The 23,028-nt window shown below is 34.7% G+C and overlaps 2 protein-coding genes across 6 annotated transcripts; one reads left to right on the top strand and one right to left on the bottom strand.

Moving 5' to 3' along the window:
• The first annotated feature begins 1,000 nt into the window (after positions 1-1,000).
• On the top strand, positions 1,001-13,368 carry LOC104900267 (putative tRNA pseudouridine synthase). 5 transcript variants are annotated; one of them, XR_007276198.2, is made up of 9 exons: positions 1,001-1,421; positions 1,517-1,549; positions 2,193-2,305; positions 2,408-2,556; positions 3,040-3,184; positions 3,802-4,236; positions 5,239-5,653; positions 6,241-6,358; positions 13,083-13,368. XR_007276198.2 is itself a non-coding variant. In XM_048647960.2 (8 exons), the coding sequence occupies exons 1-8, from the start codon at positions 1,100-1,102 to the stop codon at positions 6,246-6,248; spliced, it is 1,620 nt and encodes a 539-aa protein (XP_048503917.1). In that variant the 5' UTR covers positions 1,001-1,099; the 3' UTR covers positions 6,249-6,586. The 5 variants fall into 5 exon arrangements, 1 of the variants encoding a protein (XP_048503917.1); XR_007276197.2 differs by lacking the exon at positions 13,083-13,368 and adding an exon at positions 12,549-12,903; XR_008970176.1 differs by lacking the exon at positions 13,083-13,368 and adding an exon at positions 9,750-10,065.
• A 327-nt stretch (positions 13,369-13,695) lies between these two features.
• On the bottom strand, positions 13,696-16,352 carry LOC104900266 (hypothetical protein). The gene is made up of 2 exons (XM_010687649.4): positions 14,953-16,352; positions 13,696-14,445 (listed from the first exon to the last, which is right to left on the bottom strand). The coding sequence occupies exons 1-2, from the start codon at positions 16,101-16,103 to the stop codon at positions 14,022-14,024; spliced, it is 1,575 nt and encodes a 524-aa protein (XP_010685951.1). The 5' UTR covers positions 16,104-16,352; the 3' UTR covers positions 13,696-14,021.
• Positions 16,353-23,028: the final 6,676 nt, after the last annotated feature.

Here is a 23,028-nt window from a genome sequence, read left to right as displayed (position 1 = left end):
TTGTAAGTAAATTTTTGTATATATTTTTGTATGTATTGACGTTATAGGTTATTAGCTAGTTTTAGTTTGTATGGTAATTTTAAATTTTGATAAAGTTTCCTGATTATTTGAGTTTGAGTGATTTGCGTGATTTTCTCAATTGTATGGGTGAATTGTAAAGTTTCTTCTTTTAAGTGATTTTTGAGTGAGTGTTGTAAATTTATTTTAGGTAGTTTTCTTTGAGTGCCGATTTTAATTTTGACATTCCTTTCGTAATTTAGAAAGGGAAGGGGGCAAAATAGGCGTTTCAAAAGAGGACACCATTGCTCCCCCTTCCCTTATATAATAGAGATAGATATAAACAGTTCACAAGTCACAACGCTCACAATTAATTGTGGGTTTAAGGATTCATTCAATTACTACTAATAACCTAGGCTAGTTATTTGTATTGATTTAGGAAACTTATAATAGTAATTAGATTTGTCCAACTATTAAGTCCGATTTAGGTCATACAAATAGCCTTGTAACTATGTATAGTTAGTTAAAATCAATACTCCGATATATCATATACTATTTGAACTTGTTACAATATGTGTTAGGTCGTGTCACATACACTTATATATGTTGGGTTGGCAAACTAAAACTAAGACCCACGAATGTTATGACCTACGAGCCACCCAATCGCCCATACACGTCCACAAACCCCAATACCTTGCTTGCTACTCCAGCCTATCTAATCCTCTGTCCCTTGGTGCTTGGATTCTTAGAGCAATATTAACCATTAAATAGAAAATCAATGACTCATATATTATATTTTCAAAATCTCCTCTTATTTTTCTCATTAATTTAATAATTTCACGTCTTAATTTTTCTTATCTCAACAATACAATTATACAAGCCATTGATTTTAAAATACATAGTTCAATTGTAAAATTATATTAAAAACTCTAAAGAATCCGAACGCCTCCCCTTGAGCCTTGACCATACTATCATTTCCATAAAACTTTACCAACTCAACTCAGATAACATCTACTCCATAACTGAACACGCAAAACAGAATGCAAAAGCAGCAAAAGCTATATACTGTAAATAGGACATAGGTCTTGAAGTGGATTTAAAAATGGCGGTATGGTCTCTACGTCTACCATTAACAAACCTCTCAAGAACTAGTAATGGTAGCATTAATGGCAGACTTAAACCCTTTTCACATCCCTCTACTTTCTCTTTCTCCTTCTCCAACCATCCAATTCGCTTAAACATACTACTACTTGCTCAATATTCCTCCACTACTTCATCATCATCTACAATCTCTGCTTTTTCTCAAACTCAAACGCAAATTCAAACTCAAATTCATGAATTAATCGATTCTCCATTGAAATGGGAAGCTTTTCGGAAGAAGAAAGTTGTTATGCGCGTTGGTTATGTTGGTACTAACTACAAAGGTTGTTTCTTTTTCTTCTCAAACCCTTTTTTTTTTTGTTATTAATCCATTTTTCTGACATTTGCTTCAAATTTGTTCTTTGTTTTGTGTTTTTAGGTTTGCAGAAGCAACGAGAGGATAATATTCGTAGTAAGTTTCTTATCTTTTTGTCTTAGTTGCTCCATTTTTCTTAAAAGAACTACTAGTTAAAACAATGGCAGCTTGTTTTTATATATTGCTGGTCCAGCTTTTTATTCTTTTAACCTAGCATTTATCAGTTTCAAGGAATTATGTTTAAGACTTAAACTCTATGTTGTTCGGACTCGGATACCCATGTCGGTCCAAGTGTCCAACTCGGCTATTTTTTGGCCCAAAACGAAATGTTCAAGTGTCCCACCCATGTTGGGGTGTGTGTCGAGTATTTGACACGGGTACTTGAGGCGAAATACTGAAATGAAGTGTCCAAGCAACATAGCTGAGTTTAACTATAACATTTTGATGTTTTGTAATTTATTTTGCTGGTCATTTAAAGTTTTGATGCATGGTGCAAATTTAATATTTGTGTTTTTGAAGAATTTCTCAGTTTCAAAGCATTATGTTTAAATTTTAAAATCATAGCATTTTGATCCTAAACATTTATTTTTAGTCTCTTTGATGCCTGTTACTAGTTGCAAAATTGTTGGCTATATTGTACTTTTGGGGTTATTATTAATCACACTACATGTGCTGGGAACCTATAAGCTAATAACCATCAGTTTTAGCTCCTTAAACTGTTGCACTTTCTCGATTGCAGCCATTGAAGAAGCCTTGGAAAACGCCATTTACAAAGCGGGTGGCATCCAGGATAGCAATTATGGTAACTTGAACAAAATTGCATGGGCCAGAAGTAGCCGAACTGATAAAGGAGTAAGTTAGCATTTTCTCCTACAGTATCTTTGGAAATGTAAATTTCTTGAAGATGCAATGCTGGAAAATTCTGAAGTTATCTTGGTTGATTATTGTTTCTAGGTTCACTCACTGGCCACTACAATATCTTTGAAGTTGGAAATCCCTAAAGATGCGTGGATGAATGATCCCAATGGTCTTGTTCTTGCAGACCATGTTAACTCTCATCTTCCTGATGATATCAGAGTGTTTAGTATATTGCCTTCTCAAAGGTAATGCCACTACACACTCCTGTCCCTGTATTTTAAGGCAAAGGAGTAACTAGCCTGTTTTTTACACCCTACGACTTTTCGCTTAGTACATTTTGTCCATCCATCCCTTGTCTGACACTTCACTTCTAACCTTCAAAGTCTAGCTGCGACCTCACTATCTGTCAAAGTACCAAGAAACAATATAATGTCAATCTCCTAAGAAGGTTGAAGAGTTTGGTGAACATTATCCACAGAGCAGCATATATTCAAGAGTTCTGCTCTCTAAGTCTTACCATATCATATATGACTAGTCGTTCAATCTTGAGCTTTATCAATTCACTTTCCTGACTTTGGAAAATTGTGGAATAATGAGATAGGAAATGTCAACCTGAAGCCTTTGTTTATGTGTGTGCATATGCACAGAATGTTAGTGACCTGCATATGCATTGTGAACTAGATTACATGCACACCCTTCTCAATATTATTTTAATTGCATTTGGCCAGGAGCTTTGATCCTCGGCGGGAATGTCATGTCCGAAATTATACTTACCTCCTTCCGGCTGAAATTATTGGAATAACAAGCCACTCCACCACTTCTGAAATCGACTATCATATAAAAGATTTTAACGAGATTCTGAACTATTTCGAGGTATCTCTTTCTGTAAATTTTTCTTACTATCCATCTTTGTCAATTAATTTCTTCATTTGCATTTTGGGCTCATTTTGGTGTCCTGTCAAGGGCTAGATGATGGATAAACTAAATTTATTCTGTATCATTTATCATGCAAACATAGTGGGGCAGCTATTCATGCTTCTTTGTTTTCTGATTGTTACATACGTATTCTGCTCATTTGGTAACTGTTGAGAGTTCTGTATAATACATTTAATATATGAAACTCCCTATTCTATCCTCATTCCGAATGATATAGGCTGATTCCCCCTGTTTCTTCCCTTTCTGAATGATGTGATGTAATTCAAGATTTCGTTTTGTGAACTAATTATACTTACGGAGATTGAGATCAGGAGATAACGAACTTGTCAACTTTAGCTTACCAACTTTTTTTTCTTTTTCTTCTGGGGGATACTGGCTGACAGTTTGTGCTGTTTATGATTTACCACATGATTTTCTTGTTAAATTCTCTATGATGCACAAAGCTTATCTCTGTGATTTCTTTTTTCTAATACATACAGCCTGTTTTTTAGATACTCACATAACTTGTAATGTATACTGTTAGCTACTTCACCATTCACGAGCATATATTGCAGGGAGACCACCCTTATCATAATTACACGGCCAGGTCAAAGTACCGAAGAAAACCACCAAAAGGTCGTGCAAATCGAAGACACAAATCACCTAATAACACACCACCTGTTGAGGTTGAGGAAAATCATGCTGATTGTCAATTGTCAGTTGATGAGGTTGATACATTGAGTGATGAAGAATTGATCACTAATCCTTCAGACAACAGTGATTCTGATGAGCAGTTTGATTCTGAGGATGGGCAAGGGGGCGAGTCAGGAAAGAAAAACTCAATTGAAGTTGTTCGTGCTAGATGGCTTCATGAGTGTGATGAAGCGGACAGGCTCAGTGCTGCTCACTGGAGGAAAATATTCCAGTGTTCTTGTGGCAAGTTGGATCGGTCACTTGAGATGAGTTTCGTGGAGCTCTCTATATGTGGGGAGTCTTTCATGCTGCATCAAGTAAGCCTCTATAAACTACTTTAGGTTCTTCAAACAGATGGTTTGATCATATAGCTTTTACTTCTAGTCTGCATTAGGTTGCAGATACTACCTCTGTTTTTTTTAGATGCAACGTTTGATTATTTTAATCCACCCACCGAAAAGGCAAATGTTGCATCTGAGAAAAAAGATGAATTATATGGTAGCTAATAGAGTTCATTGATCATCTACCATCTGGAATCAAGGGGAAAGTATGTGATTTTTCTGCAGTAAGAAGATATTATCACCATTGGATATTGCTATGAGTATATCTGTTTTACGGAACATATATTAGATGATGCGATTCAAGATCAAGGTAGAATGATGCGGTTTGTAGGATGAGTGTTGTCTTTCCTCTCCTTTTCCCTTTGGGTTGCTTGTTCTGCTCATGTATAAACTAAAAGTCGTTATGCCCATGGATTGGCTTGATTGCCGGAGGATTATTCTACTTCAATAAGGTCGCAGACTTGCAGGTTCCAGGGAAGGCACAACTTTGTGCAAGTTTGCTCGTAGCTTTTAACAGCTTGATCGGACTGAACCGGGATAATAGAGCACCAATTTTAGCAATGCAGTGCATTTTTAAGTAGATCTTGCGGATCTCTAATTCGATGCCAAGAAATTTCGCTTTTATGTGATTTTAAGCTATATATCATATAGATCATAGCACTTGGTTGGTTTAAGAGATTTCTCATCTTTGTTCATACCATAGGAATTAGGATGGATTTGGTGCATATAACGATATTATTATGTAGGCTCTGTTTGTTGCCTATTTTTCTCAAGCTTTATATATTCTTAAATTTTTTAATAATGAATATTGAACTCGTTGGAGGAAGGATAAAGATGTTACTCTCAGCTTCCACATAATTCAGCTGGCTAAATTACTTTCTGCATAAGGTTCTCAATTTGTGTAGATATCTTGGCTGGATTACTTTGTTGAAATTTTATTCCATTTGGTTAATGACTACAAATTCATCAATTGGACAGATTCGCAAAATGGTTGGCACCGCTATAGCAGTTAAACGTGGATTGTTCCCCAGAGATATTATCAAGTTGTCACTCAACAAGTTTTCAAGGATTGTCCTACCTCTTGCTCCTTCAGAAGTTTTAGTTTTGAGAGGAAATGACTTTAGATTGAGAAAGCAGCCTGGGAATAAAAAAAGGCCGGAGATGCACATCTTAGTCGATTCCAAAGAAATTAACAGTGTAGTTGATAAATTCTTTGCAACTGTACTGCTAACTCAGTTGTCTAAGTTTTTGGACCCTTCTGAATCTCCCTGGAAAGACTGGCTTGAGATTTTGGATGCCAATGTGAGCATACCAGAATCACAGTTGGATGAAGTCAGAAATGCCTGGAATGTTTGGAATGAAGGATTCCAAAACAGGATTCTTCCGAAAAAAGGTAATCTTTCTGATGTTTCTCAATTCTTACAACAACAGGGTTAGATATATGCAGCATTACCACTAGCCATTTAAGACCAGTTGAGATGAGATTTCAAGAGATTCAAACTTATGTCTCAATTTTAAGGCCTCAAGTGAATTGATCACTGCTCCAATCCCCTTGATAGTGGTAGAGATGGTTGCTTCATCATCCTACTAGTGTTGCCATTATGCCATATCCCCTCAATTGAGGTTACTATTTCTTTTTTGACGGGACATTGTGAAGGCACTAGCACACTTTTCAAAGGTCTTTGACTTTGTGGTTGTCAACTTTGTTGACTTACTTATCTCATGTCATCAAAATGATTAGCCTTGTGAATATTATTTTAAAATAACTCCAGCGATATTTGCAAAAATAGAACTGGATAGGAAATTTGACACATTAGTGATCAAAGTTCGTAACCTTAGACCCAGAAAGAGTCAATCATAGCTTATTATTTTGAAGTAAATTCTATATTCTTATGAACTTGCCCTCTCTGTGTTAGCTTATAGCTATGTTGAATTTGATGTACTCGCTAGCCTCTCATCTTCAAATACAATTACCTGCAGAAAACTGACGTCCTGGGTGAGTGATTTGATATGAGTGTATCAATTTCGAAGTTGACAAATTATGCTACATGGTGCTGATCAGCCAGGAGCTTTGTTAAGCATGAGCCTCTTGCTGCAGGTGAATTCACTGATTTACTTTTCCTAGCATGTTTATTGCTCTGCATTAAACATCACCATGTATTCATGGGTTGTGCAACGTGGTATATGTCTTAATAATAAAAAGTGCTACCATAGAGAAAAAAACAAAAGTAGAGGGCTACCAAGGAGAATTTCCCTATAATTAATTGGTTGTATTTGCAGATTGGCTTTCTGATTTTTGTCTATATTAATTTTTGAAATTCTATCATGAGCTTGAATCGAACTTGTCCACTCAGTATTCTCTTGCATTTTGTTAAATCGCAGCTTGAAACACTACTGAGTTACTGGTCTTATGGCCTTGGGTTTTGGTTGATTTGTCACCTAAAGTTTAGCATGTATATTAAGTTTGTCATTTGACAGTTGCAATCAATCATGTATTAAACTCAGATCATTTCTATGCCTGTTTGATTTTTTTTCTTTGTGTGTGTGTGTGTCCGGGGGGGGGGGGGGGTTGGGGGAGGGGGACTTGAACTGGTACTGCATTCAACAAATACCCGAACAATTTCATGGGCTGGTTTGGTCATTGGTGGTGCACTTGTATGTCTTGTGTAGCGATGGAGAACCCATCGGAAACAAACTGTATGCCCCTAACCTGACGTTTTCTGCTTCTGCTATTATTGTAAAATTTCTAGGGGTCAATGTTCCTTATGCATTTTTAGTGGGTGATTAAGTACATTAGCATGATTCCAACTTCCCACAAACAGTGGAGATAGGTATTCTCGCTGGTACGGACCAGATCCACATAAAAAAGTATTATAATCTTTTTCTTGTTATAGCTTCTCCAAATCAGTAGAAGAAAACCTTAGAAATAAATGTGTGGTCCTCTACAGTTGAATAGTTGATACAAACATGCTTCAGCCTCTTTAAAACCATCACTATGCATTGTATGACACTTCGGGTCAGCTACAGAATCAAAATCGAAATCGTGAGCTGGAAGGACCTCCGCCGCTACCATAGACACAAGTCTCTGGTATTAGACCATTTCATTAAACCCTGCACAAATCTTTTGATTGGATGAAGTCTCTCCAAATGGTTCATCACAGTCCACTTCCTTCGTTGTCGTTAACTTGAGAAAATCTTGTTATATACTCTTTCCAGTTCCCACTACCTTTCATGTTATGCATATTCTCAACATCATGTAGCTCCCTTAACACCTCTCTTTCAATAGAGTTTAATTCCCTAGCTTTTGACATAGACTTCAATCAGCATCTGCCCAATTCTAAAGGTGAGACTTTATAGTACCAAGCTTTTACTATCTTTGTACCTATATTTTAGGTCACGTTTGATTGAGTGTCATTTTTATGGAATTATAAATTAGTAAAATACCATAATTATCACGTTAAGGTTAATAGGGGATAGTAAAAAATTAACATAAGCTAGAAGTAACCTATAATTATGGGACAACGTAATATAAAAATGTGACCTATTATTTAAGGACGAGGATATTAGCTGGAAAAGCTCCCAGCTTGAGTAAATTAGAGGGCTCAAGTTCCCAGGAGAGGTTTTTTTTTTGTTTGAACAAGTTACCACTATGGAAAAAGAAAAAAAGGAAATTCCATTTTACTACGAGTTTATGTAATAAAAGGCAACACATCATAGCTATCATCCTCATCAAATGATAGATTATATATTTTGAGTCAGTAGGTGCACAACATAAAAAATAGAAGAATCAAGAACAGAATGAGCTCTCGATTAATTACACCAAAGTTGCATTTTTTTTCGGTAGTAAGGAAAAACCTCGACAAGTTGGGGAACTGAGGGGATATTAATTTTCCAAGGGTGAGAATTGGTCACATGATTTCCTAAAAATATGGAGGCTCTAAGTTAGCTATTCCTCACTCTAGCAACTAGAAATGTGGAGGCTCTAGGTTAGCTATTCCTCACATCATGGAATTGATGGCTCCCAAGTCCCACCACATTAGCCTAGAAGGCAAAATACCTAGATTGAAGGTATGATCCGTGTAAACCAACCTCTCAATAGAATGAGAAGGGGCTTGTTGAATTAGAGGCTGTGAAATGGCTATTGGAAAGCTTGGGCAAAAGTGGTCGGTCGATGAATTTTTTTGTTCCATAATAGCAACTCTGAACTATCATAGTAGTGGTTAGCTATTAGTTGTTAAAGTAGTTGTAGAAAGAAGTAAAGATCTTAATTTGACACTTGAATTAGTAAAAAGACCCCAAGAAATGTTCTCTACTTCTCAAAACTGTCTCTATTTCAATAGAGGTATCTGGTTTGCTGTGGCTTTTTTTTTTTTTTTTTTTGGTAAGGAGAAACACACTAGGATTGGCTTCTAGGATAGGACCAGCCTACAACATCCTTTCGGATGATGGTAGAAAGAGTATGGTGAGGCAATGATTCCTCACCATTTCACTTGCTTTAAAGCTTTTCCAAAATACATTTTCTATCTTTAAAATTCACCTAATAAACATTAATTTTAACTTATGATTAAGCTAAAACTCTAGCTACTTGATAGACAAAAGTGGAAAATCAATTTTTTTTTTTAAAGAAAATATTTTTTGATTTTGTGGTTTCTAAGATGGGCATGTTATGCATGCACAGTTTTGGTATGGTCATGGTGCATGACTGCATGCATTAAAACTTTGCATTATTTTCATGCAAGGAATTGTAACTTGTATGTATGTATGTATGTCCACAACCTATCTGACGGCGTTTATGTTTGTTGGCCCATCTTTTACTCTTCTTAGCTACCCATAAGTGTGTGGGTCTATGTGTAGCTTTATAGGGCTTTTAGCATGATATCATTAAGACATCACAATGACGTTAGAGACGTATGTAAATCCAAGACCTGTAAAATTCTTTTTTTTGGATGAAGAAGACCTAAGAGATGGGGATGACCACTGAAATTTGCTTATTCTAGCAACTCTCTGTATGTCATTTCTGTCAATTAGTTTCTTTTGTTATACTACTCGTTTTCGGGTTTTATACTAAGGGGTGAAAAGACTCAAAACGGAGGATTTTGTCTCATTTTATTTGAAGATTAAAGTTGGTTGATTTTAGCCGTATATGTTATGCTGATACATAGGAGTATATATAATTCCTTTGTTTATAGACGGATCTTGTTGGAATTGTTTACTTTTTTTCAAAATATTAGATGTCAAATAGTATAGTAGTGCTGATTTGTTATGGCTGAACTTTTTATTATGCACATGTTAGTTGTCGCACAATGGAGAAAAGAAGAGAGTCGGATCTTGTTGGAATTGTATACTTTTCTTCAAAATATTAGATGTCAAATAGTATGTTAGTGGAGAAAAGAAGAGAGTCGGATCTTGTTGGAATTGTATACTTTTCTTCAAAATATTAGATGTCAAATAGTATGTTAGTGCTGATTTGTTATGGATGAACTTGTTAGTTGTCGCACAATGGAGAAAAGAAGAGAGATCAACCAACTTCTGTTTTAATTTTGAGGATGCTCACATGTGAGATTGTTGAGTACTACATCATTGTTTTGGTCATGTGAAATTGGGTGCCAAACCATCGTTTAGATTATTTCGAAAAAGTATTCCTAAAAGTTGAGACTACTCCAAAATTATCGATGATGATTGAGATTATTCTAGGAAGTTTCGAATAATCTATGTCGGTTTTTCCTAAGATAAGGGCGATTTTAGAAGATAAGTACTAGGAATATTCCTTACTTTTTATTTTTTAGGCTTGCCTACAGAGTTAAATAACTCCTATATCTTTTAAAGATTCTTTAAATTATAGTATTTCTTCAAACTATATCAATTCTTCTAAAGAAATTATATTATAAGATTTATAATATTTACTTGTATGAAATTGTTATGGAAGACAACTCTAAAGTTAGTTGTTGTGATTTGTGATCACTTGACAAGAGGGGAGTTGGAATTATTAGTGTCAATATCAAAATAAATTGTCTTTCATTTTGTGGATCAATCTTGTACATTTTTCTAAAAGTTATATCAGAAAGTAGATTACCACTTTAAATCTATTTTTTTTTATCTTTACTTTTTTTCTCGATTTTAAATTAGTGTGTTTCATCTCATGAATACTTCATCTGTTTCAAAATAGTTGCACCATTTGGTATTTGGTCTCTATTCATAAATCATGAACCAAATTTGACAAACCTTCCTTTGTCATTATATAAGAAAAAACATAGACAAGTGGGATCTTGCTAAATTCGTCTCAATACGAGGATTTTAAATATTAACTTTTTATAATTTTTACTTATACGCCATTAATTAGAGATATTAACGTTTAAAAAAAAAACGTCTTGGCAAACATGAAAAAGCAAACGGTGCAACTATTTTAAAACGGAGAAAATATTAACCAAACTTGAGTTGAAAGGTATAAAGTACTTCTATCAAACATAATCTAAGGAAAAAAAGATCATAATTCAACAATTGTAGTACAAACATAGGGGTAAAAGGGAAGGGAGGACTTCCTAAATAAGCATTTTCAACCAATTTTGATTAATTATAGCAAAAAGGTCACATCAAAATGTTGCCAAAGTAAATTGAAAAGCACCAACTATGACATTTGAACTACAAAAATTATTAAAAGAAAACGGTCTAATTTTAATATAAAATTAGACCTAGTCACTAAATGGATTAAATTAGTCATTGAAAAAAATTAACCTAGTCATTATTGAGTTAATTTTATTTTAATATTGAGCTTATTATAGCTTAATTTTAATTTAAAATTAGGCAGTCTTTTACAAGGCAAATCTTAAAGGTGAAATTAACCGAATTTAGGTCGACAGATCCCCATGTGCATGAAAACCACAAGAAATATTGGACTATTGTCAATTTAAGATGCTTTAAATGTCAATTACCTCTTCACAAGGTATGCAAATTGCAATGCATTTTGTCGTAATGACACACTCTATAACTTGATATGAATGGTTCTTATGCCATTTTGGTATTTACCTAAATCAGCATAATCTACTTCACTTGGCTAGTATACCATTTCATTTTTCTGCGGACGCTAGAATTATGTACGACTGTTTGAGTAGGACTATGGAAACAATATATTGTTTTGATTTGTGAAAGGTGATACTCATTGCCACTGTTCTAGTGTGGACAAAACTACTTGATACATGACTTTTAGGTTGATGTCTATACCAATAACATGTTAAAAAAGATATTTTAGATTGATGTTCGGACTAATCACGAGTAAGTTTTTCAAATATCGCGGAGGATAGGGATATGTTCGTTATCTATTTGGGATTATATAATTATAGATTTGGAAAAGTTTTACGCTCCTATAGTTGTTATTGATGCTTTTTGATGATCATCATTGAAGAAGGTGCTATATTCGTATTTAGTACTTAGTAGTAGTTTGTAAGGATTTTACTAAGCCAGTAAAAAGATTTTCTAGCGTGTCTGCTGCATTGTAAGTCTCTAAATTTCGAATATACCATATATATCGTTCGGAAAACAACTGATAGATTAAAGACTTTCAATGATATTTTTTATCATTAGTATATCTTCTTTGAGTGTACATACAAAAATAATAAGTTATGTGCTAGTTTGTAAGTTATTTGAAGAATACCATGCACATAGGCTTCATTGCTTTGATCAAGAATAGGTAGGTAATTTTGCAAATTGGAGTAGCAATTGTACCTTACACTATTAACCTAGTCAACAATAATTCGCTATGTTTATACTAGTAATAGTTAACCTACCCAATAATTGACTTGAAATGCTACCCTAGTTAACCATTTATATTTTATATTTATAAGTTACTACGTATAACACTAAGGTCTTGTTCTTTTGAACTTATTTTCAGTTCAATTCAGTTTAGTTCAAACACTCTATCATGTTCAGTCTTTTTGTAGTTTAATTTAGTTTCTCGCAATCTAAAAGAACGGATAACTCAAAAGTTGTTTCATACATATACAATTTATGATACCAATTCTTCATCTAAAGGTATCGACTGACTTTTAAACCGAAACATCCAAACCTTTTTCTAATTAGCATTATTTTGAGATAAAATTTCCTGTCTAACCCATAGGAGTTAGGACCACTAGATATTAAAAGAAATAAATTCCATAGAATCTAAAAATAATGTCACACAACAAAATCTGATAAAGACAGTAGTACTAGTATCACAAATATGAACAATTAGGACTTTTCATAGATGAACAATACAATGAAGTGTACTACCTAAATAGCTTTTAATTTGTTGGCAGGAGTACGGTGACATACTGACATGTTGAGGGCTGAGAATTGTGCTCTTGAAGAAGCAGATACCCAATTTTAATGTCAATTAATGCCTCAGCTACTTTCTAAAGCAAAGAAATGTCACTTTATAGCCTCCACAATTTTTATGATGTACTAGTGTTGCTCTATTACAGGGGAAGAATACAGTTGGGAATGTGTTTAGTCGTTTTTCTTTCGATGCTCTATTTTGACTTTCGTGTTTGTTGGTGCATAAGTTTAATCATTTATATTTTTAGTTATTTGATGAAACTATATCGGTCTTTAATTTATATGAAACATGAATAGAGGAAATGGAAAGAGCAATACAGATGGTGTTCGTGTTAATATGTTCCTTGCATCCTTGTATACTAGAATAGTATTACGCTATTTTGGAATGTGTATACTCGTTTTTCTTCCGATGTTCTATTTTGACATTCGTATCTGTTGATGTGTAACTTTGATCATTAATGTCTTTAGCTATCTGATAAAGCTATATTCGTCTTCAATCTATGAAACATGAACAGAGGATATGGAAAGAGCAGGATTACAGATGGTGTTCTAAAACTATTATATTCATAGACTTCTTCTGGGGTTTTTAGTGGCTTCGTTTGACTTATCATGGTCTAAGACACGTCTTTTATCAATTATTTCTTTTGTTATAGTTTTTTAAAATATATTAAAATTTGATATTTTGAGAATATACATCGACAAAACTCTCACTAGCTTCCTCGTATACAACAATTATTTTTCTGGTAATGGGGAAATGTAATATTCTAATTATATAATTATATAATGATCGATATATTACTACATGATTTTTAATTCAGGGTTGGATATAGTATTGGTTGTTGCTTTACCAATTTGTGCAGATTGGAAAGAGTTGGTTAAGTTAAACCTCAAGTCATGAATGTATCATGTATGCTTGGAAATCCACCTACAGTAATTTACTGTTCCTTTCGTTTCAATTTAATTGTGACACTTTCATTTGGGTAATAACTTCTATCTATCTACTATCACACGACACCCTTTTATTTTCTTTCTCTATTTCTTTCCTCTCCAAAAATTGCCTAAGAATCCGTGATTTTAAAAGTGTCGCAACTAAATTGAAACGTAAGAAGTAGTAAGAACAAGAACAACTTCAAGAATTAACCACATCATATCAGAGAAAGTAGAAACTAAGAATAATGAAGCTACCTTTTATCGCATTACATCTTCAAAACCTTGAATTTTCTGCAAAACTAAATTTGATTTGATAACTATACACTGCCCAGGAAGTACCAAGAGAAAAAAAACATGCACCTGGTTAGTATCTTGGGCTGTCAAAAGGACAACTGATCCTAAATGATGTCTACTATTCCTCCCTAAAATTAGCTAGGCATTGCTACAAGTTTATAATTATACTCACTGCTAGTTATACTGTAGTATACTCATATATCTATACTATATGCTTAATTCTCTGGCAACTACAACCTCTGCAAATAGAATTTGCGGGTGCGAAAATGGAGGAGCAAAGCAAGGACAACTCCAAGTGAACAAAGTGATGCCCAGACGGCGAAAGTCAGTCTGTAACATTGCAGACCTGAGCATCTGCCATGTTCATCTCCTTCTTTATGGTACAAAACTGCTGCTAAACCGCCGAAAAGGAAGGATCCTAAAGGGATATTTGCCACCACAACATTATGATTTACACCAAAATTGTTGGGTCCAAATAGTTCAGTTGTTGTAGAGACTGATATGGCAGTGATTACACCAGTTGAAAATCCTATGGTTGCTGTACTGACATAAAGAGAAAGGTTGCTTCCACTTATCACAAGCAACAAGAATGCTGCTGTCATTGGCACCATTGCACCTGCTATTGATGCCGGTCCTGGAACCATGTTCTTACTCCTGTTCAACAAATGTACCTAGTAAGTTTTTCGTTTCTCCAATTTACACACAAACAACGTATAATGTATATCTATATATATATGTATACTTCCTCCGTTGTGAAATAAATGAAACACTTCTCTATTTTATGTGAGAGCTTATTGAGAAAAACGTTTCATTTATTTCAGAACGGAGGAACTATATACTTATTCTCTTTATCTCAAATTCATCTTCACACTTGGGATTGGTACGAAGTTTAAGAATAGCTGTTAAATGTACAATAATAAATCGGAAGTGGGTAGAGCAAGGATAAAATGAGTAGGAGAAAGTGTTGGGAAATAGAGGAAAAAGATTGTTGGCATGGAGAGAAAAATGGGAAAAAGTAAGTTTAAAAAGGGAATGGCTGAGAAGATTTCGGGATATCCCAAAATGGAAAGTGTGAAGATGAATTTGGGTTGCAGGGAGTAGTTATAATGGTTACAGAATATAGTTTGTAGTAATAGTAGTAGTTTGCTAAGAGGAGTGTACCTTGAGTAGACATAGTCGAGGATATATGGCAATAATCGACCAAAAAACACGAATCCAGAAGCTAAAGAGACCAAAGACGATGTTCTAGGATAGCCTCGAGACTCTGCTATCTGTCCCAAGTTGTTCATATAAACTAAACCAAGGGTGGCACCCGAAATGTAGATGAAGAAATACAGCCAGAAATTCAGTCTTGTTAGCATCAATTTTACACCGATATCCTCCATAGCACATATCTCCTGTTTAGCTTCTACAATATCATGATCCTGATTTTTCATCCGATCCTCAACATCCTGATGATTTACTTCATCATCAACATCAGTTGTAAGATCACATACTCTTCTTTCCCTGTTGATATGACATTTTTCTTCAAGTATACCAATGAAAAACTCTGCCATAGGAATAAGTAACAGTGCTGTTAAACAGATTCCTAAACCAACCACTTCAAACCAGGGCGAAGACCTCCTTGAACTCGGTCCCAAGCTACTCGCCACAGCAAAAAGTCCGGTAGCTATTGTTATTATCAGAACAATAAAAAACCCTTGTTCAACCTTCTTAGTCTTACCGGTATCAATATGCTGGAGGAAAGGCGCAGTGATGACACTAACTACTACAGGAAAGATGGAATTGAATAGCATATAATCTTCAGCTCTACTAGAGGGCTTAGAAGAAAATGCACCGACTGCTGCTGTATATATGACAGCACTCAACCCTAAATAGCTAGTAGTCAGACCAACAGCAGCTTGCCTGTGAAAGGGGAAGTTTTGTATAGCAACAAGATAACAAACTGTGTTGATCCAACAAATGCCATTTCCTGCTAATACTGTCAGAAAGAAGATATGCCAATATGACAGGAAAGTAATATAATGGGTGAGGAAGAGATACTGTAAACCATAGCCAATTAAGCCGAGAGTAGAACCAATCAAAAGGACTAGCCATAAAGGTAGGTAAATGGCAGCAATGCCAGCAAACCAACCAAAGAGTTTTCCTGCATCAGATGCAAGTGCAAGGTTGTTGAGTTGCAGTTGAGATAAAGAGAGGAGATGCTTAAGTTGTGAAGAGTAAGCAGGGAAATTAGAGTTGGTTCCGTTAATTGATTGAAGCCATATCACACCCACCAAGCTAAGCCATTGAAGAGCTGAGCCTCGAGGCATGACTAATGACTATATATGGTGGCTATACTGGTTTTTCTCGGAACAGAACAAACTCCGATAATTTTTTGATATATTATCTATTTGCTAGATGATTTCTTATAAAGGAAGAATTTAATAAGTATGAGAAGAGCCCTCTTTGGAAGGGAAAGGATGTGAATGAAAGACAAAGAGTTAGAAAGATATGTTTGCAGTTTGAGACAAACCTATATATATTGTGGCTAGAAGAAATAAAATGTGGATTTGTATCTACCACCACCTTCAGTTTTAATGTTGTTGTACATGCTTGTTGAATAAGAGAACATGAGTGATGATCAACATAATAATGTTTGATGTGAGTACAAGCATGTGCATGCATTCCATATATGATATGTTACTAATTGAGTTTCTTTTCTTGGTTGGGGTTGGGATGGTCTTATCTTGAGATTATTATTGCTTCATAACCATGAACATAATTTACAGTTTAATTAATATCCACGTTATCTTGGGTACGTTCGTTTTCATCTAGTTTAAGAGTGACACATGCAACATGGTCACCCTAATAAAATAAGTCACTCTAGTATACGCCCTTCATATAAAAGTAATAGTTATTATACTATTTGGGATGTCCGAATAAGTTTATACATTTTGAAAGTAAAAATAAATTATGTTTAGATTTTCACACGCCTTCCCTTCATTTTTGAGTGGTGGAAAGACGATGGAAAGAAGACAACTCTTATACTAAAATACTAAATGATACTCTATTTTAGTGAATTATGGTGGTGAATCCTAAACTTTTGAGGTTTGATGGAATAACTTGTATAAAGATTAGAATCGTTAATAATATATATATTTTTTGATCCATATGAGCCATGAAGGCAGTACAAAGAAGGGGAGGGGGAATTCGAACCTGTGACCTATCGTTTGCAACAACTCAATTTTAACAACTAGGCCAAGACATCCTTGGTAGAACCGTTAATAATATAATAAGGCACCCCAAGCTGATCGTGTTGAAAGATATCGGTGCTTCTTGTTAGACATAGTAAGTTTTTGACATTAATAGCAAGCCTATCATTAATTTGTCTCTTTCAACAGAATGCTGAGCCGGCACATTGGTTAATCAGAACCACCCAAGTAGAGTGATAGAGAAAAGGGGTCCCACAAATATAGAAGAAGATCTAATTCTTGGCTAAATATATGATCATCAAAGCAACAGAACTAGCTGTAATAAATTTCGAATACAGAGCTATGCTAGGTTACTCAGACACGACACGGATTAAAGTGTCGATTCGAATACCGGTGTCCAAGTGTCCGGCTATTTTCTAGAAAAAAAGTCAAGTTTTTAGTTTAAAATAAAGTATTCAAGTAAAGTGTCGTGCACGACAAGACACCCTGTTTTTAGATAAATGAAGGTGTCGGAGTAACACTGGAGCTATGTTATTAGGTATTTCAACAGATTAAATTATGAGAATGATGGGACAGTTTCTGAGATGAATTTCCCTTGTTTGGATGATCAGAAACAATTGTAATAGTCAAGCCAGAAACCAATCAACTGCCAATTACTGCATTAATTTCGTGGGTAACACTGAACTAATCACGTATCATGATTTCTTGAGTAACTTCATGGAATTGTGAAGGAACTTCTTGCTTCAAGTCATTGCAATTTATGATGTTCATATAATACAACACATTCATATATAGGTGTGAAATTCTAATGTCTACGAGCCTAACAATTTTTAATATATGAGGTAGTGTGTGGTAAGGAGAAGACCTTCTTGGATTTGTTTCTCTCGCACAATTATAATAGAGGTTAGAAAATTAAGGATATTTTGGCCTAGTGGTTAAGATTGAGGTGCTGTGAACAAGGTCACAAAGTTCGAATCCCCTTTCCCCTTCTTTATACTGCCTTTGTGCCTCATATGGATAAAAAAAAAATAGAGGTTAGAACAACGGACTCGTTGGACGTGGGAATGTTGGATAACATCAAAGTGAACGCGAAGCTAAGCTATAAATAATCAGGTGCATCGCAAGTGATGATCTGCCCGTCCGAGCGAGACGAGTTTTTCGCTTTCTCCCAGTTTTCTACTTGCGGGTCGATTCCGCCCGACCCACCGGAGGGAACCCTTTTTATGCAGTTTTTTCATATTTCTGCGTTTTGTTGTTTATTTTATATTTCATATAAATACCCCTTTTAGTTAAAAAATCGGAGAATAATTCTCTCTAATCCTAAAAGGCTAAAACACAAGCCTACCTTATTCTCTTCGAGATCTGAGCAGTTCTTGAGAAATACCAATCCTTGATCCGGGAGCACGGAATCGGGGATCGTTGTGTGAACCTTGAGGACGAACGTCATCAAGAATCTGCACCGAAGATGGCAGATCAATTATCATTTTCTGGTGTCATTATAGAACCTTAGTTTAGTTATTTCTCATGAAAATTAGTTTATAGTATGAAACAATCAACTGTAAAGTGCAGCAAATTGAAACCCCTACGCAAAAGCAGTGAAATGGACATCTATTTGCCACATTGAGAAACATTTATATGGGTCAAAATTTTAGCACCATTTACACACTTAAGTGTGAAAAGGAATTACTTGTAAATATGCTTTGATTAATCATTCTATAGGATAAAACCAACTATTGGCAAATCTAACTGTTGTGGATTGATGAAGCTACAATGCCTAATAATTAGTTATCCTGCACTCATTCTCTCTCTCTTTCCCCTTTTATCTGAGATGGTAAACCTTAAGATCAACCACGTATTTGTGAAATCTTTTTTAAGCTTATCCAGTATACAATATAATTAAGGCCTTTTGGTGAGTGACTCTGTGCGAGGGCAGAGCCGCATAGGATATTCATCACGGGTTCTCGAGAAAGGCCCCAGAAAAAAAAAAGGTATATAAAGAATTTGCAGTCTCTTGAAGAAATGAAAGTATCTCGCAAAAAATTTTTGGAGGCATCACAAAGTGAAGTAATATATATGAAAAAAATTATGAATATAATTCCCACTGTATGACCTCGGGCATTAGGTTATAACCGTAACAATTAGCACTCCCTCCCCTTAAAAAACAATTAGCACTCTCTAAACCGAAAGAAGATGCACAACCAAGATCAAAACAATTTGTCTAAAACAAACTAATGACGTTAGACTGGCCAGAACTATTGACACGTAACGTGCCGAAAATATCATTTTTTTTGTGTGTGAGCCAAGGAGTGTCCTTCATCAATAGTAGGCGCAATCTCCCTTGGAGTAATGAAGTCAACTTAATGGATAGACCCCTCTCAACTTTGGTTCGCAAGAATAAGGGATCGAACCCCTGAGCACTTGTTTAAAGGATGAGAGCATTTACCACTTACACCAACCAACTTTGGTGCAAAAAATATCCTCTAAGCATCATTTTGATCCAAAAACTAGAAGTTTCCTACATACCATAGGTATGTGGTACATAGACTACATACCAAGTAGTACTTGATCTAGTGATTTGGTTTGTATCTCACAACCTTGACTTCGGAGGATCAAACCCCACTGGAGACACTTTGGGAGCGGGGATTTCCCCTTATCGTTCCCTTACTCTCGAGGGACTTCACCTGCAAACCCGGGTCGGATTGACCTGTACGAGGTTTCGGTCCGATACACGATACATCATGTATTCTGAACACAATAGTATTCTTTCGAACATGTGATGTAACTGATATTCCATAACATTACTCATAAGAACATCTCAAAAAAAAGAAACACTATTCTTGGGATATTAAATGTGAAAAGTTCAAACATGTTTGAGAAACACAAGATGAAGATGTTAAAACTCAAACGTGAAGTCCTCTTCTTGTGACGAATACGATATAGTAGTAGTACTAGGTAGCTTGGGTGGATAACACCTCTCTTACAAGCTTTGCCGTAGGAATCAAGAGAAGAAAATGGAAGCAACCTACATACATAATTATTGCTTGCCTTTTCTTGAACATACATGACCTAATTAAATCATAAGAAAGATTGGACGTGCAAAAATCAATCACTTGAATCTGGTTTTGTAGCCTCAACTAACTGAATGTAGATGTCATTACATATTGAAATTGCAATATAAGAGTTTACATCGTCACTACATCGTACCCTTACAGTACTAAGCCACTAAAGAACAGTACTACAATTGAAAATATCGCTAATACATCGTACCTTTGTAGTACTAAGCCACTAAAGAACAGTACTACAATTGAAAATATTGCTAATACATCGTACCTTTGTAGTACTAAGCCACTAAAAAACAGTACTACAATTGAAAATATCGCTAATTTTTAAGAGAAAAAGGTAAGTATAAGATTACTCTATCGACAAAGAGTCCATCGGAACATTATGGAGGGATAATAACAATCCCAAGTCCCAACGGTTGTTCAACACTAATGCTACGATATGGAAATTTGTTAGTTACGTTACTCATGAGTGTGTGTTTCTCAAGTTTATTAAAGCATGTAAATTAAGAACAACTTGTTGTCCTTCAAAAGAAAATAAGAACAACTTGAATCTGGTTTGTAGCCTCAATTAACTGAATGAAGATGTCATATCGTTACATTGTACCTTTGTAGTACTAAGCCACTAAAGAACAGTACTACAATTGGAAATATCGCTAATTTTTAAGAGTTTAAGGTAAGTGTATAGATTACTCTATAGACAAAGAGTCCATCGGAACATTTTGGAGGGACAATGACAATCCCAACTCCCAACCGTTGTTCAACACTAGTACTACGATATGGAAATTTGTTAGTTACGTTACTCATGAGTGTTTGTTTCTCAAATTTATTAAAGCATGTAATTAAAGAACAACTTTTTGTCTCTCAAAAGAAAATAAGAACAATTTGGTTGTCCCACAAACAAAAAAGAAAAAAGAACAGCTTGTTGTACATGATAATATGTACTTATATTTGACTAGATCATGTGCTTTTTAGCTGGATTTGATAACATTATCTCATTATTGGTACGATGTTTCTAATCTCAAAATTGTTTTTTTCTTCCTTCAATATCAGAGTGACATAAGATAATTTAGGTTTTCTAACAAATGTATAAGAGATAATTTTAGAAGAAAGCTTAGAGTAAATTTTTTTGTACTTCTAAAAGCAACTCAGTTTAGATAGGAACGTCGTGATTCTATACGCTTTATGTTAACTTCTGAATACTAATTTCACGACTTTACCCTTAAAAAATAAGTTTTAGGTACTAATAAGTTTAGATAAGTTTCAATAAGTTCAAATTAGTTATGATAAATTCTTACACAGTTACACGTTATATAACAATACTCAATAGCTCCAATGACTTCAAGTTACAATTTAGTTTAATTCAGATTAAATATAAGGTGAAGCAAACTAATCTATCCTGACTCATGTTGCATATAATCTAGATGTAGGATGCCTTAGAACCATCTAATCCATGTTGGTGCGTCCCTTTGGAACCTCTATGTTCTCATGGGCGTTGGGGAATGGTTAGAGACTGTTTCCTCCGTTTTTTGTTTAGATGATCAGTTTTGACTTTTGACACTATTCACATGTGTAACTTTGACTATCATTTGTGATTTATACTTAAGAAAAAATATAGTTATGTGGGATATTGTTAGATTCTTCTTAATGTATATTTTCATAATATCAACTTTTTGTAATTTTTGCTTATTATTGTCTATTGATAAATAGAGATATAAAGGTTAAAATAGTACATTGTTCATGTCATCATGTGTAACCAACGGAAATCGATCAACTAAAAAAACGGAGGTATTATATGGGCCATTAGGTCATCGGATTTGGTAAAAGAACCTTTGCCTTAGACCTCATCATGTCCGAAATTATTCAGGAAGGCCTCCACCTTGCCAACCTCCACAATTTTCTACTATATGCTACGATATACTCGGATGTGATTAACTTATATGTCCAAGAGGGCGTTGCTACAAGTATATGAGTTTTATTTGAATGCACAAAATTTTCGAAGGCCCTCCCTTGGGGTGAAGATTGAATTTTGTAGCCTGAGTGTATAATCAAACCTTTGATGCCTTAGCCAAGGGTAATAGCCCTACATAATGTACAATCAATTAATGCAACTAGGATTTTCCGCTACTTTAATTATCGTATGAATATTTATCATGTCGAATTGTAACACTTTTTAAATGCTATGATGATGTAATGACTTAATTGGGTTGTTCACCAACCAAAATATGTAATGTTATCGACATTAAGAAATAAAGTCAAAAACTAGGTAATGCTTAATAACTTCTCAAAATCCTACTTTTTTTCTCTCATTTTTCTCAAAACCCTACTTTTTTCTTCCATTTTATTAAGAGAAAAGTTAGGTTAATATATTATTGCAAATCAAGCTCCGTCAAAGTTACAATTTTTTGGGGTTCGGATCCATATAGACAACTTCCGTATCACAAGCTTTTCAAAAACTACAAAATCTGGTGCAACCGTGCAAGTATTTGGGACGAAAACAGAGTCTTATCTTTGGAGTTAAGTGATGAGTTGGGTAAGCTTCTTAAGGGTATAGCTTCTCCCGGACGTTTTCGACTCAATCTAATAGCCTACCTATCGAGCGAAAATCAAAGAGAAAATTTTCTTTACTCTTCGTATCCCATCTTGCCACCAGACTAGCTATTGTATTCCCGGTTCTCAAAACCCTAGTTTTCTTTCTTTATGGCCTAGATATTGAAAATAAGAAAAAGGGTTTAACCTTTTTAAAATTCTATACAATATCGATTAAACTTAAATTTTTTAATACACAATACGCCTACCGCTATTTATACGTTGTTAATTTCGTTTATTTCTTTTTATAATTTAATATATTAAAGGTATAAGATCTGATATCATGACTTCAAACTTAGAGTATATGCTAAAGTCTTAAACCAGGTAATATTTGGTGGTATAATTTTAAAATAGAATATTGATAAATAAAAATTATAATTACTTAGGACATAGGA

This window comes from Beta vulgaris, chromosome 7 (assembly GCF_026745355.1).
Source record: "Beta vulgaris subsp. vulgaris cultivar EL10 chromosome 7, EL10.2, whole genome shotgun sequence".
NCBI lineage: Eukaryota > Viridiplantae > Streptophyta > Magnoliopsida > Caryophyllales > Amaranthaceae > Beta > Beta vulgaris.
The sequence above is the reverse complement of the archived record's forward strand: the minus strand, read 5'-3'. Positions and strand labels throughout refer to the sequence as shown.